This window comes from Sus scrofa, chromosome 2 (assembly GCF_000003025.6).
Source record: "Sus scrofa isolate TJ Tabasco breed Duroc chromosome 2, Sscrofa11.1, whole genome shotgun sequence".
NCBI lineage: Eukaryota > Metazoa > Chordata > Mammalia > Artiodactyla > Suidae > Sus > Sus scrofa.
This window is the reverse complement of record NC_010444.4, coordinates 29,427,781-29,442,693: the sequence shown is the minus strand read 5'-3', so window position 1 is coordinate 29,442,693 and position 14,913 is coordinate 29,427,781. Positions and strand designations below refer to the sequence as shown.

The following is a 14,913-nucleotide window of genomic DNA, read 5'->3' as shown; positions in this document are numbered from 1 at the left end:
TTAAAGGTTTCACTAGACTTTATAAAGTAAAAATAGTTTGTCATGTCAAATGTGCTCATTTCTCACAGCACAGGAGGAACACTTGAAAGTATATCTAATTTTAAAAAAGAAGCAATAGATAGGAAAAAAAATTATTTTGTATATTTGTTACTTTTAGTTCTTTGTCCTATTACACTTTTAATTTGTGCTTTACAATAATAAATAATTGTTATGATACTAATATTGAACATTAATAAGTGACTTGTTCTGATCTGACAGGGCGACTAAGCAAAAAAAAAAAAAAAGTCATCAAATTAGAATGTTAGCATTTATTTAAAATAAAAGATCTTTCATATAACACTTAACCTCTCCCAAATTTAAGTCCAGAAGGCAATCAAACATAAAAAGTTTAGGGACCTCAATCATTTGATGCACAAAATCATACTAACAAACAAAGAAAAAAGAAATGCAAAAACCTAATGTTAAGTGACTAGGGTGCTGCAGACTGGAAGTTCCTCCAACAGGATTAGCTTCTTTAAGTATTTTAAGTCCGGTGAACTTGTTATGCTTCCACATGTTAGTGGTTGCATAGGCTAATTTCAGCTGGCATAAGCTTTTATAAGTATGCAAAAACACAGGGCAAGGCATGCATTAAAATGTGATAATAGCACACTTCTGGGACATGTGAAGCATGAGGCATGAATCCGAATGCCTCTGGCATCCATGAAGTCTCATGCCTCAGAGTCAGAGCTTTTCTGTTTTGATAAGCAATTCTGTTATACCACATTTGGGAAGGGGAAAAAAGTCAACTTGCTAAATTTCATCTTTCACCTTAACCAGGGCTCCTTAGAATTTCAACTCTAGCAATTTACTCAAACATATTTTTTTTAATTTCAGGTGAGCTAGAAATAATTCAAAGCTAGATAGGGTCTTAAAAATATGTTATTCATATATTAATGCAAGTTTAAGAGTGATATATATTATTGTTGATCTTAAAGAAAATTTAAGCCAATGCAACAGGGGAGGGGACAAAAATGCAAGAAAGACAAAATCAAATAATAATAATGCTACTCTCCCCACCCCACAAAAAAAGACCATAAGGAAGGATTCCCTGTGTTACTTATGTCTTAGAGGTAAATAACTCATGCTTCCCGATAATGGGAAAGTATTTACAAGCATTTTGAAATCTTCAGATGAAAATACTGAAAAAATGTAAAATTCTTAATAATGATCATATCTAATACAAACATTAAAAATAACCAAGAAAAATAGATTTACTAAATAAATAAAAATAGATTTATTTAGTACAAACACAGTTATATAATACTTAGCAAAAAAGTTTGTATCATAAACATTAAGTATCAAAATATCACAGTGATCAATCAAATTAAGAATGTTAAAGCCAGCAAAGTTGTTTTTACACAATACAAGAAAGGATATTAGAAACAAATGGGAGTATCCAGATAGCTATATCCTTAAGTCACTTACAGTTATCTGGATCTCCATACTTGCAGTTGAGTATGCCACTTAAGATTCTGGCCCTCTTCGTGCATATGAAGTTATGGTATAGATAAAGTGATAGGACCATGTAGTAACACATTTAATAGTGTTAACTGTGGTACTATTAAAGTAATATTAACTACTCCTAGAGTAGTAAAAAGTAAACTTAAAGAAAAGTAAAAAGTAAAGTAATAGTAGTAACTACTACTGACAGTAATTTAATGGTAGCACAATTGTGGAATCCATATATTCTTGCTTTCAAAGACTAGCAAGTCAGTGCCTTTAGAAATATAAATGGACGCTTCACATTTTGACAATGACATACAATAAAATGTTTTAAAGCACATTTCATAACTTTTGAGAAATCTCTCCAGAAGTTAACAAAAAAAAAATCTCTGAGCATACAGCAGCACAATTTATTTTTCTTTTGAAAGTTGAATACACAGAAATTATTAAATTCTGAAAATATTTATTTTGTTTATTAATCTACAACTTAAAAGGTTAAAATACCCATCAATTTAAAAAAATAATCTCAGCTTGTGCTGTGCTTAGACTGAATGTTTATGGCTCCATAATATTCATAGGTTGAAATCTAATTCCCAATGTGATGGTATTTGGAAGGGATTAGGTCATGAGGGTGGAGCCCTCATGAATGGAATTAGCATCCTTACAGAAGAGACCCCAAAGAGTGCCCTTGTTCCTTCCACCACCTCAGGTCATAGTGAGAAGACAGCTGTCTATCAATCAGAAAAGGACCCTCAATAGACACTGAATATACCAGTGCCTTGATCTTGGACTTCCCAGCCTCCACAACTGTGAGAAATACATGTTTGCTGTTTAAGCCTACCAGTCTATGGTAGCTCAAATGTATTAAAACATGCTGAAATAAAAGATTCCCAAAACCTTAATACCCTTCCATGATTTCCCGTCATTTAAGAATGACATAATTGAATGAAAACAAGAAAGAAAGAAAGAAAAGAATGACATAATCATAGTTTCCTTTGTGGCTCAACAGGTTAAGAACATGACTAATATCCATGAGGCTCAGATTCTATCCCTGGCCTCACAGTGGATTAAGGATCCGGCATAGCTGTGATCTGTAGTGTAGGCTGCAGATGCAGTTTAGATCCAGCATGGCTGTGGCTATGGCACAGTGCTGATTTGACCCCTAGGCAGCACCAATTCAACTCCTAAACCGGTAACTTCCATATGCCACAGGTGTGGCCCTAAAAAGAAAAAAAAAAAGAATGACATTTATTCATGTTATAATTAAATAGGTTTTATCTGTTTTCCTTTCAAATACATAAAGTAAAAACAAAATTATGTAAATAACTTTTGAAATAGTACCATATAGTTTACAAAATCTTTGCCACTTACCTTTTGAAATATCTTTAATTTTTCTGCCATACAAATCATAAAGATATCTGGCTGGTGAATTTAGGTTCATTCTCATTGTGCAAATATCTAAAACCTACACAGAAAAAAAAAATCCTATCAGTAATTTATTACAGTAAACTCTAACTGAATTGAAAATGTATTTTGAGTCCTTCTAAATTACATCGCTATTAAAAATATGAAATAAAATGTGATGATTTATCAAATATTTCTAGTATATGAAATGGAAAAAGGCAGTTAAGATTGTCAGATTCCAATTGTACTTAAACACGCACAAATATTTTAAAAATAGAAAGGAGATATAAGAAATATTAAAAAGTTGCTATACATTATTTAATAAATGGTAGAACTGGGAGACTTTTATACTATTCCTACTATTGCCTATATTTTTCATATATTTTACAATGGGAGGATATTACATTTTAGCTTAGATATTAAGGTACTTTCTTTAGCTTTTAATTTCTGTCAAGTGTCCTAAAATAAACTATATAGTCTCATCACAATTCACATTAATAACTTACACTTGGGTACTAAAAAATGGAATTAACAAATCACATTGCAAGGTTTTCAGTGAGCTCGAGTTTGAAGAACTTCACTTTTAATGGCTTATAAAACACTTAAAGGCCTTCTCTTAATATTTTAATTTCTCAACCTGTTCTTAATATAGCTCTTATAAGGGCTAAAAATCACCTTTCCAACCCGAGGGGAGACTTAAACATGCATCAGTTGGAGAGAAAGTTCTATTCACAAGATAAGAAAAATCAAAGAGTAACATAGGAGGTTTGGGGAGTATCAGAAACCTGAGGCAGACTTTATTTTTAGGCTTTTGGAAGTGACTCCCAAAATATGAAACTTGCCACATTCTTTTTTTAAAGTCCATAATACATTGCAAATCCAAATCAAAAGTACTTTGTCTGTCCTTCTTACTATTTACAGTTATAATATAGTATTGCCTTTGCCTAACCAAGACCTGCTGAAGGACAATATTCATTATATGATTATATAGCTTAATTTTTTCCTAATTATTGATATCACGGTTCCATTTCTGCCCACTTTTATCTCTATTTTAAAATCAGAGCCTGTTATCCTAGTCCTAGCCCACTCAACTGATTTTCTTTGTGATAACAGACATATTTAAACAGCTTAATATCTATGTAGGTAAACTACTAAGTAAATTAAAATAAGTAAAATATCAGCTATTTAAAGATAGTCCCATTTACTTGAACAAAAACTATGATTTTAAAAATTATCTCAAATATTGCTGCCTTTGAGTCAAAAATATTAGTCAAGTAAAATTACATGACTTTCTAACTCAAAAATTCTTCTTTTCATTGCTAAAACATTGATAAAAATGCTTGTACAAGCCAAGTTTTAAGAGTTAAATGAGTGTAAAAACTGGCATTAGAAAATCAGATATTAGAAATTAATAATGCATCAGCAATACTGTCATTCTCTCCTACATTCAGGATGAAAGATCTTTGCAGTGTTTAAGCAATGCCAACCTTCAGTAATCATTTTTTCACAGTAAATTATCGGTGGTATGAATTAGTATCAATATAAATTTCTGTCAAAAGTCCTAAAATGAAGCTTCTACTTTTAAGGTCATTATTATAACTCACAATTTTAAAATATTTAACAGTGCCATCTGCTGTAATATTAAGGTTAATTAAAATACCATTTCCACTAATCTGTACCTGTTAAGATTGTTAAAATATTACTTTTATGAATTCACATTTTGTTAATTTCTTACAGCTTAGCTTGTAGAGAACCTTCCTTATACTGAAATCTAAAAATAAAACTAGACTCTTCTTGACAAGCACCTGGGAAGAGATTTTCCACAAACTCTTTTTGGTTGAATCCATCTGTTTATAATTGTGAATCACCTCCCTCCCCAGGGCACATCTGGTGCAGTTTGCAGCTTCTGGAATGGCTGCTACAAAAGTGGTGTGGTCCACAGTCCACACAGCCTCTGGGTTTGGTTTGGCACTACCCAACTCCAGGTGAGAGAGTCTGCTTAGCTCAACATAACCCCAAGACAAGTGAATGGAATCTACAGGCTGTCAGATCCAACAATGTCATCCTCCTTAAAGACAAAGAATCTTGATAACTTTTAACATACTTTTATGAGCCTCTGCCCAGAAGTGTAAGTCCTGATTTAGACCTGCCCATATACTCTCTTCAAAGGATCCTCTGCAGCAGGAGTCAGCAAACTGGACACACCATGGGCCAATTCTGGCCACGGCCTGTTTCTGTCTGACTTATCAGCTAAGAACAGTGTGCGTGTGTATGTATTTTTTTGCGGGGGGGGGGGCGCTGCGCCTGTGGCATGCAGAGGCCAGAGATCAAACCTATGCCACAACAGCAACCCAAGCCATAGCAGTGACAACACACAATCCTTAACCTACTGAGCCACGAGGGAACTCCCAATTTGTATATTTTCAACTATGAAAGAACAATCAAAAGAATAATATTTTGTCATACTTTCATAGTACATGAAATTCATAACTGTGCTCATAAATAAAATTTTCTTGGAAAGTGGACACCTTGTCCATTTATACATTTTCTATGGCTGCTTTCATGCTACAACATAGTTGAGCGGTTGCAATAGAGACTTTATGGTCTGTAAAATAAGGAATATTTACTGTCTGCCCCTTCAAAGAAAAAGTGTGCCTACTCCTAGTCTACTGTGTCATCATTCACATCAAGTTCTATATTTTCTTGTTCTTCATACATTATTCTTAACTCTTCATCCACTTCTAAAACCTTTGCATTGTGCACTCTGAAAATGCTTCTTCCAGTCAACAAAACTGACTGACCCCTCAGCCTGTTTTAAAAGATATCAGGCTTTCCTCTGAGTTCACTCACTTCCCCAAAGTCCTCTCAAGTGCTGGGATTTTAGGCTCTTATATTATACAATCTCAAATTTGGGAAGTTGCATTACTCACAATGTTATTTCAAGATAATTTTCTCCCTATCTTTTATTGAACAAACAAACCCTGCCCACCTGAGTATACTGACCTTCAAAGATCACCATCTCTCCTCACTCTAGTCATATTTCCTCATTCACAGGTAACCTCTGCCACAAAAGTCCTAACTTAGGGTGACCCTTACTATTTACTCTCTGTGCACACACCAAGAAGCCTGGTGGTCCTGGAGAAAGTCGCATAAATGAAAACATACATTTTCATAGTGTTACCATTATTCATAGTTACCAACTTCCATGACCTGTTAATGCTGCCCAGTCACTTCTATTTTTCTTTGGTCAAATCTCCCCTCCCCTTGCCAAAATAAATATTTCAAACCATCTCTGCTCTGCTTGTTTTCACTCAGCCTCATATCCCTGCTACCAAAGCTACAAGCCTACCTACTTCTATGCCCATCCTCTCCTTTACTCACTAATTGTATTAATCCCTCTTCTATCTAAGGCCAATATTTCACATATGCTTTCAATTATGTTTGCTGTCAGCTTTCAAAGCAGGATATATTATCCATCATTTCTTATATATTTACTCCTTTTGAATTAGATTTTTCCAACTGGCACTTAAACCCGACAAGTCCTTCCTATCTTAAAAATTAAATCTTCCCAAATTCATATCTCCCTCTAGCTACTCTGATTCACAGCTAAATCTGTTAAAAAAAAATTTGCCCATCTCTCTCTTTCCATTTCCTTTCTTCTCACTTATTCTCAGGCCACTCCAGTCTAGCTTCCAGTATCATTTTTACTGAAATAACTCTCATAAAGATTACCAATGACTACCACATTGACAAATCCAAAGGGCATTTTCTTAATTCTCATTTATTTTGATCTCTGAATAGCATGTGAGCACATCCTCTTTCTTTAAACCCTTTCTTCCCTTGAATTTTGAAATAGGATAATCTACTAATCTTTCATCTGCTTCTTTTTTTGTCTTCTTCATAGGATCATCCTCCTGTATTCCAGTCACTGGAGTTCTTGAAGATCAGTCCTAGCCCTCTTCCTGCCTTACTTCTAAATTCTGTCTTAAGGCAATTTAATCAATGTCCAGGGTTTCATTTTCCATCTACATACATACCTTTCAAACTGGTATGCCTACCTCAGGGCTCTCCTCTGAGCGTCAGACCAAACAATACCTTTTCAGTATCCCCACTTAAACAGATCAAAGATCCCTCAAAACCAGCATGTCCAAGACCAAATCCCAGATCTTCCCCTCTAAGCCCAGTCTTCTTCCAGCCTTCTCTGCCTTAGGGAAAGATACCTCTTTCTATCTAGATATGCAAACCAGAAACTGCAAAATCATCCTTGATACCCTTAACATATCACTGTCTCTCACCCAATGCCATTATAAGGGCCTGTCAGTTGTATCTTCTAAAAACCTTAGAAATCCATCCACTTTCTCTATTTCCACTATGACCCCTAGTCTAAACTATTATTATCTGTCACTGGGACTCCAGCAATACCTGCATCTACCTGGCCTCTCCATCTGTTTTCCACTGAGCACCAATGTAATCTGCCAAAAATGTAAAGCAAATCTGGTTACCCTCTCTCCCGCTCCTAACTAAAATCCCTTATATGACTTCTCGCTGCTCTTTAGAGGAAAAAAAGGCAAAAATCTGCAACCTTTTCTACACGGCTACTCTCTTCCTCATATACTACCTTTCAATTCATGGAATTCATCCTGTTCATTCTGCCATGGAATATTTTCATATGCTGTGCTCTCTGCTTAAAAAGGTTGCCATCCCAGTATCCTCTGCATGTGACCAAATAAACCCTGCTTTTCTCTTCTCAGAAGGCCTCCTTATATCACCTACTCTATAGTTAATAATTTGACATTTTCTAAATGCCTTTTTCCACCACCATACTAAAAGCTCCTTGAGAACAGGACCATGGATGGTTTTTATATCTTTTTATCTAGCTGCTCGGCAGATGTTAGTAATCATAAAAAAAAGTTAACATATGTCTACTTTATTATTATTTTCTTTTTTAGGGCCATACCCACAGCATGTGGAGGTTCCCAGGCTAGGGGTCGAATCAGAGCTACAGCATCTGGCCTACACCACAGACACAGCAACGTGGGATCCAAGCTGAGTCTGTGACCTACACCACAACTCATGGCAATGCTGGATCCCTGACCCACGGAGCAAGGCCGGGGATCAAACCCACATCCTCATGGATAAAAGTCGGATTAGTTTCTGCTGCGCCACAGCGGGAATTCCCAATATATATCTCCTTTAAACTCATTTCATCATAAATTTTATATGGTTATTAAAGATTTGATAAAACTGGCAAATAGAATTTCTGACCAATGTTATAAAATTATGCTGTAACTGAAGTATGTATAATTTCAGAAAAAAATTATTTTTAGTACCAGAGCACTGACCCCATACTGTCCTTGGGAAATAAATTAAGGAAACCTTCTCACATTTGAAGCAATACTCTTGGTTGCCTATCTAATTTCCCTTTTATACCTCATCTTTGCTATCCTGATTTTGATTAAGGGTTCACCCTTCCTTCCTCCTTTTGATTCAAGGAAGGCTACAATTATCTTGATTGGTTTAAGTCAATTATGGTGACCCATGACCCTTGTCAGTGAATGATTTAAGGATGGACAAAATCTAGTTCTGGCTAAATGTGACACAAGAGGAGGCTTCTGGGAAAAACCTTTTCAGTCATAGGAAAGAGACGGTCTTTTTCTGCCTCTAGACAAATTTGTACTAGGCTATGCTACCCTGTTACCAACATATGAAAGAGCACAAAATCCATAAAATTATAGAGAACGTAATTGGAATCCCGTCCTACTATGCTTGAAGCTGCCCTACATCTGGATTTCTTTCTCCTTCTTCTCCTTCTTCTTCTTCTTCTCCCCCTCCTCTCCCTCCTCCTGCCCCTACCCCTCCTCCTCCTTCTTTTTCTTTTGTTTAAATCTGTTTGAATCAGTATTCTCTGTTATTTGCAGTTAAGTCATCCTAACCAATAGAAAAAAAAAAGATTTTTTTTGGCTCAGTTTCCTCAAATGAGAAACATTATTTCAGCTACCTCAGTGAGTATTATTAATGTGGCAAATAGATTACAACAGTAATCACTATATAAACTTAAGAAGCAAACTTAATTAAGAACCGAGAGAATTTTTTAAAAAATTTAGCAAGCTGAACACTGTGAAACTGAATGGATAATTATGAAATTAATTCACCAAATTACTAAAAATATTTTACCTTTGAAATTAATTACACTTGTTCAGTAGACGAGAACTACAATTTATCATAAATGATTTGAGAAAGAGAAACTGTTTTTATAGACTTTTTTTGCTAATTGAAAAACTGTCAAATATATTACAAATTTTCAACAAATTGAAACATAATAAAATGTCCTTGGCATGATAAGTATTTTAATCTGAAGATGCCAGGAGATTGGGCTGAATTTGTACCTATTGTTTACTTATTCTTCTTATTAAGTAGCTTAAAGGTACTTTCCTGAATAAGGCCTGGAGATAAATTTACTATCTTGTTATCTGTCTTATTCTCATAAAAGTAAGTGATAAGAATGCACACCAGGAGTTCCCCTTGTGGTTCAGTGGGTTAAGAACCTGACATAGTGACCGTGAGGTTGCAGGCTCGATCCCTGACCTCATTCTGTGAGTTAAGGATCTGGTATTGCCATAAGCTATGGTGTAGGTCACAGAGGCGGCTCAGATCTAATGTTGCTGTGGCTGTGGTGCAGGCCTGCAGCTGCAGCTCTGTTTCAACCCCTAGCCCAGGAACTTCCAAATGCCCACAGGGAAAGGAAGGAAGGAAGGAAGGAAGGAAACCAAATCTAGTTATTTGCTCTTACTAGTAATGAATATGACTATGATTTGTAAAAGGAATTATTTCTTGTGAAGTTTGAAATACATGTTTTCTGATATTCTATCATTAAAATGTGAATGAGAAACAGATAACCAAAGGAGATTTTCTAAGTAGCCTTTTTTGGGGGAGGCAGGGTGGGGGGTGCACAGACAGCATATAGAAGTTCCTGGGCCAGGGACTGAATCTGAGCCACAGCCGCAACCTACATGGCATTGTGCCAGGCTGGGGATCAAACCAGGGCTGCCACACAGACAAGACAGGTTATTAACTCACTGTGCCACAGAGGGAAGTCCTCTAAGTAGTTTTTTTATACATATTCTTTGGTGATTTTGTTCTGAATTGATTACTTCTTAAGAATAACTAAATACTCCAGATTACTTTTAAAAAAATTTTTTATTGTTATTTCCCCAATACAATTTTTTTTCTAATGTACAGTATGGTGACCCAGTTACACACACATGTATACATTCTTTTTTCTCACATTATTATGCTCCATCATAAGTGACTAGACATAGTTCCCAGGGCTACACAGCAGGATCTCATTGCTAATCCATTCCAGAGGCAATAGTTTGCATCTATAAATCCTAAGCTCCCAATCCATCCCACTCCCTCCCCCTCCTCCTTGGCAACCACAAGTCTGTTCTCCAAGTCCATGATTTTCTTTTCTGTGGAAAGGTTCATTTGTGCTGTATATTAGATCCCAGATATAAGTGATATCATATGGTATTTGTCTTTCTCTTTCTGACTTACTTCACTCAGGATGAGAGTCTCTAGTTCCATCCATGTTGCTGCAAATGGCATTATTTTCTTTTTTATGGCCGAGTAGTATTCCATTGTGTATATATACCACTTCTTCCGAATCCATTCGTCTGTTGATGGACACTTGGGTGGTTTCCATGTCTTGGATATTGTGAATAGAGCTTCAATGAACATGCAGGTGCATTTGTCTTTTTTAAGGAAAGTTTTGTATGGATATATATTCAAGAGTGGGGTTGCTGGGTCATGTGGTATTTCTATGTATAGATTTCTAAGGTACCTCCATACTGCTCTCCATAGTGGTTGTACCAGTTTACATTGCCACCAACAGTGCAAGAGAGTTCCCTTTTCTCCACACCCTCTCCAGCATTTGTTCTTTGTGGACTTATTAATGATGGTCATTCTGACTGGTGTGAGGTGGTATCTCATGGTAGTTTTGATTTGCATTTCTCTAATAATCAGGGATGTTGAGCATTCTTTCATGTGCTTGTTGGCCATCTGTATATCTTCCTTGGAGAAATGTCTATTCAGGTCTTTTGCCCATTTTTCCATTGGGAGGTTGGCTTTTTTGCTGTTGAGTTGTATAAATTGCCTGTATATTTTAGAGATTAAGCCCTTGTCAGTTGCATCATTTGAAACTATTTTCTCCCATTCCTCAGGTTGTCTTTTTTATATATATATATGGTTTCCTTTGCTGCACAAAAGCTTGTCAGTTTGACTAGGTCCCATTGGTTTATTTTTGCTTTTGCTTTGGGAGACTGACCTGAGAAAACATTTGTAAGGTTGATGTCAGAGAATGTTTTGCCTATGTTCTCTTCCAAGAGTTTGATGGTGTCTTGTCTTATATTTAGGTCTTTAAGCCATTTTGAGTTTATTTCATGCATGGTGTGAGGGTGTGTTCTAGTTCCACTGATTTGCAAGCAGCTGTCCAGGTTTCCCAGCAATACTTGCTGAAAAGACTGTCTTTTTCCCATTTTATGTTCTTGCCTCCTTTGTCAAGGATTAATTGATCATAGGTGTCTGGATTTATTTCTGGGTTCTTTATTCTGTTCCATTGGTCTGTCTGTCTGTTTGGTACCAGTACCACACTGTCTTGATGACTGTGGCTTTGTAATATTGCCTGAAGTCTGGGAGAGTTATGCCTCCTGCTTGATTTTTGTTCCCCAGAATTGCTTTGGCAATTCTGGGTCTTTTATGGTTACACATACATTCTAGTTCTGTGAAAAATGTTATGGGTAATTTGATAGGGATTGCATTGAATCAGTAGATTGCTTTGGGTAGGATGGCCATTTTTACAATATTAATTTTTCCAACCTAGGTGCATGGAATATCTTTCCATTTCTTTACATCTTTAATTTCCTTGATTAATGTTTTATAGTTCTCGGCATACATATAAGTCTTTTATCTCCTTGGTCAGGCGTATTCCAAGGTATTTGATTTTTTGGAGTGCAATTTTAAAAGGCATTGTATTTACTTTTAAATTATTTTTATAATTCTAATTATGTTGCCATTTTTGTTTGCTTTATTAAATCTTCCATTTTGATGTATAGTTTACATGAAGTAAACTGTACCTATTTTAAGTGTATATTTCAATGCAGGTAAACATGCATCTGTGCAGCTATCACCATATTCATTTCTAGTGCTAACCTGTTGAATAACTTTTGCGTTGTTTCTAGTTTGGGGCTATTATTAATAAAGCTATCATGAACATTCACCTAGATGTCTTTTTTTGACATATGTTCTTTTTCTTGGGTAAATACCTAGAAATGGATTGCTAGACTGTGTGCTAAGTATGTGTTTAAATGGACAAGAAACTGCCAAACTGGTTTGCAAAGTGACTGCATCAGTTTGCACTCTCATCAGCCATACGTGAGATTTCCAGTTCCTCCAGGTTGTTGCCAAGCCTGTGGCAATGCCAGATCTTAACCCACCGAGCAAGGCCAGAGATTGAACCCATATACTCACAGACACCATCTTGGGTTCTTAACCCGCTGAGCCACAGCAGGAACTCCATTTTCTATGTCTTTTTAATAGTATTTAAATCTTTTGACTTTTTCTTTTTTTTTCCGCTTTTTAGGGCTGCACTTGCAGCATATGGATGTTCCCAGGCTAGGGGTCCAATTGAAGCTATAGTTGTCAGCCTATGCAAGAGCCACAGCAATGCCAAATCCAAGCCACACATGTGACCTACACCATAGCTCACGTAAATGCCGGATCCTTAACCCACTGATCGAGGCCAGGGATCGAACCTGCAACCTCACGGTTCTTAGAACACGCCATGACAGGAACTCCTGACCTTTTTTTATATTTTTTTTCTTCTTACTATTGAGTTGTCAGAGAATACAATATATACTATAAACAGATATATTTTGAATACAAATTTTTTGTCAGATGTGTGATTTCTCCACAATTTCTCTCAGTCTGTGGCTAGATTTTTCATTTTACAAATGTGACCTTTTGAAGGGCAGAAGTTTTAAAAATTTGGGTAAGAAAGATTTAATATTTTTTGTTTTTTTGGTTCACACTTTTTAGTCCTATCTAAGTAATTTTTCTGTACCCCAAGGTTGTAAAGAATGTCTTTTCTGAGAATTACTACAGTTTTACTATTTTAATGAATAGATCTATGATTAATTTTAAGTTTTATGATGAGATATGGGATTGAGGTAATTTCTTATTATACAGATATTCAATTTCCAGCAATATTTGTCAAAACAGCTATGTTTTTCTCATTGAATTATCAAGAGTAATTTTCCACTATATGTGTGAATTTATTTTTGAACTTTTCATTTTCTTCTATTGCTCTTTACATATATATATATATATATATATATATATATATATATGCTGAAGCCAATGCCATTGTCTTGATTGTTTTAGCTTTATAATAAATACTGAAATCAAGTAGTACAAGACTTCCAAATCTGGCATTGTAATCCTTACGCATTTCTTGAGATTTCACTGAGCTCTTTGGATTCATGATTACCTTTTCTGGGCTCTTCATGAATCCTCTATATGTTCAACAAAATTCCTCCCTCTAACTGGTCAAAGGTCTCCTTAATCTGGGCAAACTCCTATAGTTGTTTCCTTTTTACGACCCCATTAATTGCTATTTCCCTGGTACTTGTTTGTACCAGGCTTTGTGGTGTTCGCCATGAGTATGAGCAACTCAGAATTTAGCCAAAGATACAGGGAGGCCCCTGGGCAGAATTTGGAAACTATTCTCCAAATATCTCCCTATTTATGGCATTTCACGCCAAGTTCCAGCCACTCCAGCCTCCCAGAACTTTGATGTCTTACTTTTCAGCCTGTGGGGATCACTGTGCTTTTCTTGGATTCTCTCTCCCTACACCACAGTCCAAAAGTTGCCTCTAGTATAAAGATGAGGTTAACTGTAGGACTCCAACTTCTCCTCTTCTCTCAAGCATTATGGTCTAGTGCTTCTACTTTCTAATGTTCAAAAATAGCTATCTTATATATTTTATCCAGTTTTCAGTTACTTAAAGTGGGATGGCTAGGTCTGCTACTGGCTATTCTGTTATGACTGTAAACAAATGCCTCATTTTTTTAATGATTGTGTTAACTCATTTTTTAAATGCAGACATAGGAATTAATACATGAAGAAAGGTATATTTAAGGCAGTTTCATATAGCAAAAAAAAATACTCTTGAACTCAGGAAATGGATCTAACCGTAGCTATTCCAGGTGATCTACCTTGGATGTGGCAGTTAACTTCTCTAAGTGATGGTTTTCTGAATTGTTGGATTAGGCTATTTCATAAAATTCTGTGATTATAATGTCCAGAAGTTAGATAAAGTTCAACAAAGGTACTTTAATGGTAAGATATTATGAAAGTTAATTTAATAAACTTCAATTTAACTATTATTGTTATATGTTCTAAACAACTTAGGTATATTAAAATATAAAATGCAAGTATAAAAACTATAAGACATTTCAACAAAAGAACGAAAATAAACTTTACCTTTTTGGATTTAATATCATGTATATATCTCAACTGTTTAGAGGAGTTAAAACATAATGTTAAGGACTGTCCTTAACTGCCATCTACAAAGTAAATAAATCTTTAGACTAAAAATTCTCATTTCTTTTTATTTCAGCTGACAAAATCCATATTTCCCTTCTTCCCTTTTGATTTAATTCAAAAAAATTTAGACTACCATGTAATTATTTCTAAAATTCTGAAATAATTCAATTATACAATCCTGAAATTTATACTAAATAAATAGGAGACAGTTGACTATCCATCATCACTTGAGAATAAACTACATTATCAAATTCCATATTAAAAAATCTGCCTTTAATCTGACATTAAACCATGGTATGAACATTAGACTAATTTTTAAAACCAATAATAGTATCAACAGGCTTTTGCTCTTATAAAGAGTTCTTTAAAGAACTTCAAACATAAATAATTATGCATGACCTCCACTGCTGGAATACATGCTG

The 14,913-nt window shown here is 35.3% G+C and overlaps 1 protein-coding gene across 9 annotated transcripts in view; it reads right to left on the bottom strand.

Moving 5' to 3' along the window:
• The window catches only part of LOC100517025, a 431,209-nt gene that overhangs the window by 353,696 nt on the left and 62,600 nt on the right, over positions 1–14,913 (bottom strand). For all 9 annotated transcript variants that reach the window (XM_021085287.1, XM_021085289.1, XM_021085290.1 and 6 more), the window contains one exon: positions 2,857–2,950. In XM_021085287.1, coding sequence (XP_020940946.1) covers positions 2,857–2,950 — 94 coding nt within the window. The remainder of the gene's footprint in view (positions 1–2,856; positions 2,951–14,913) is intronic.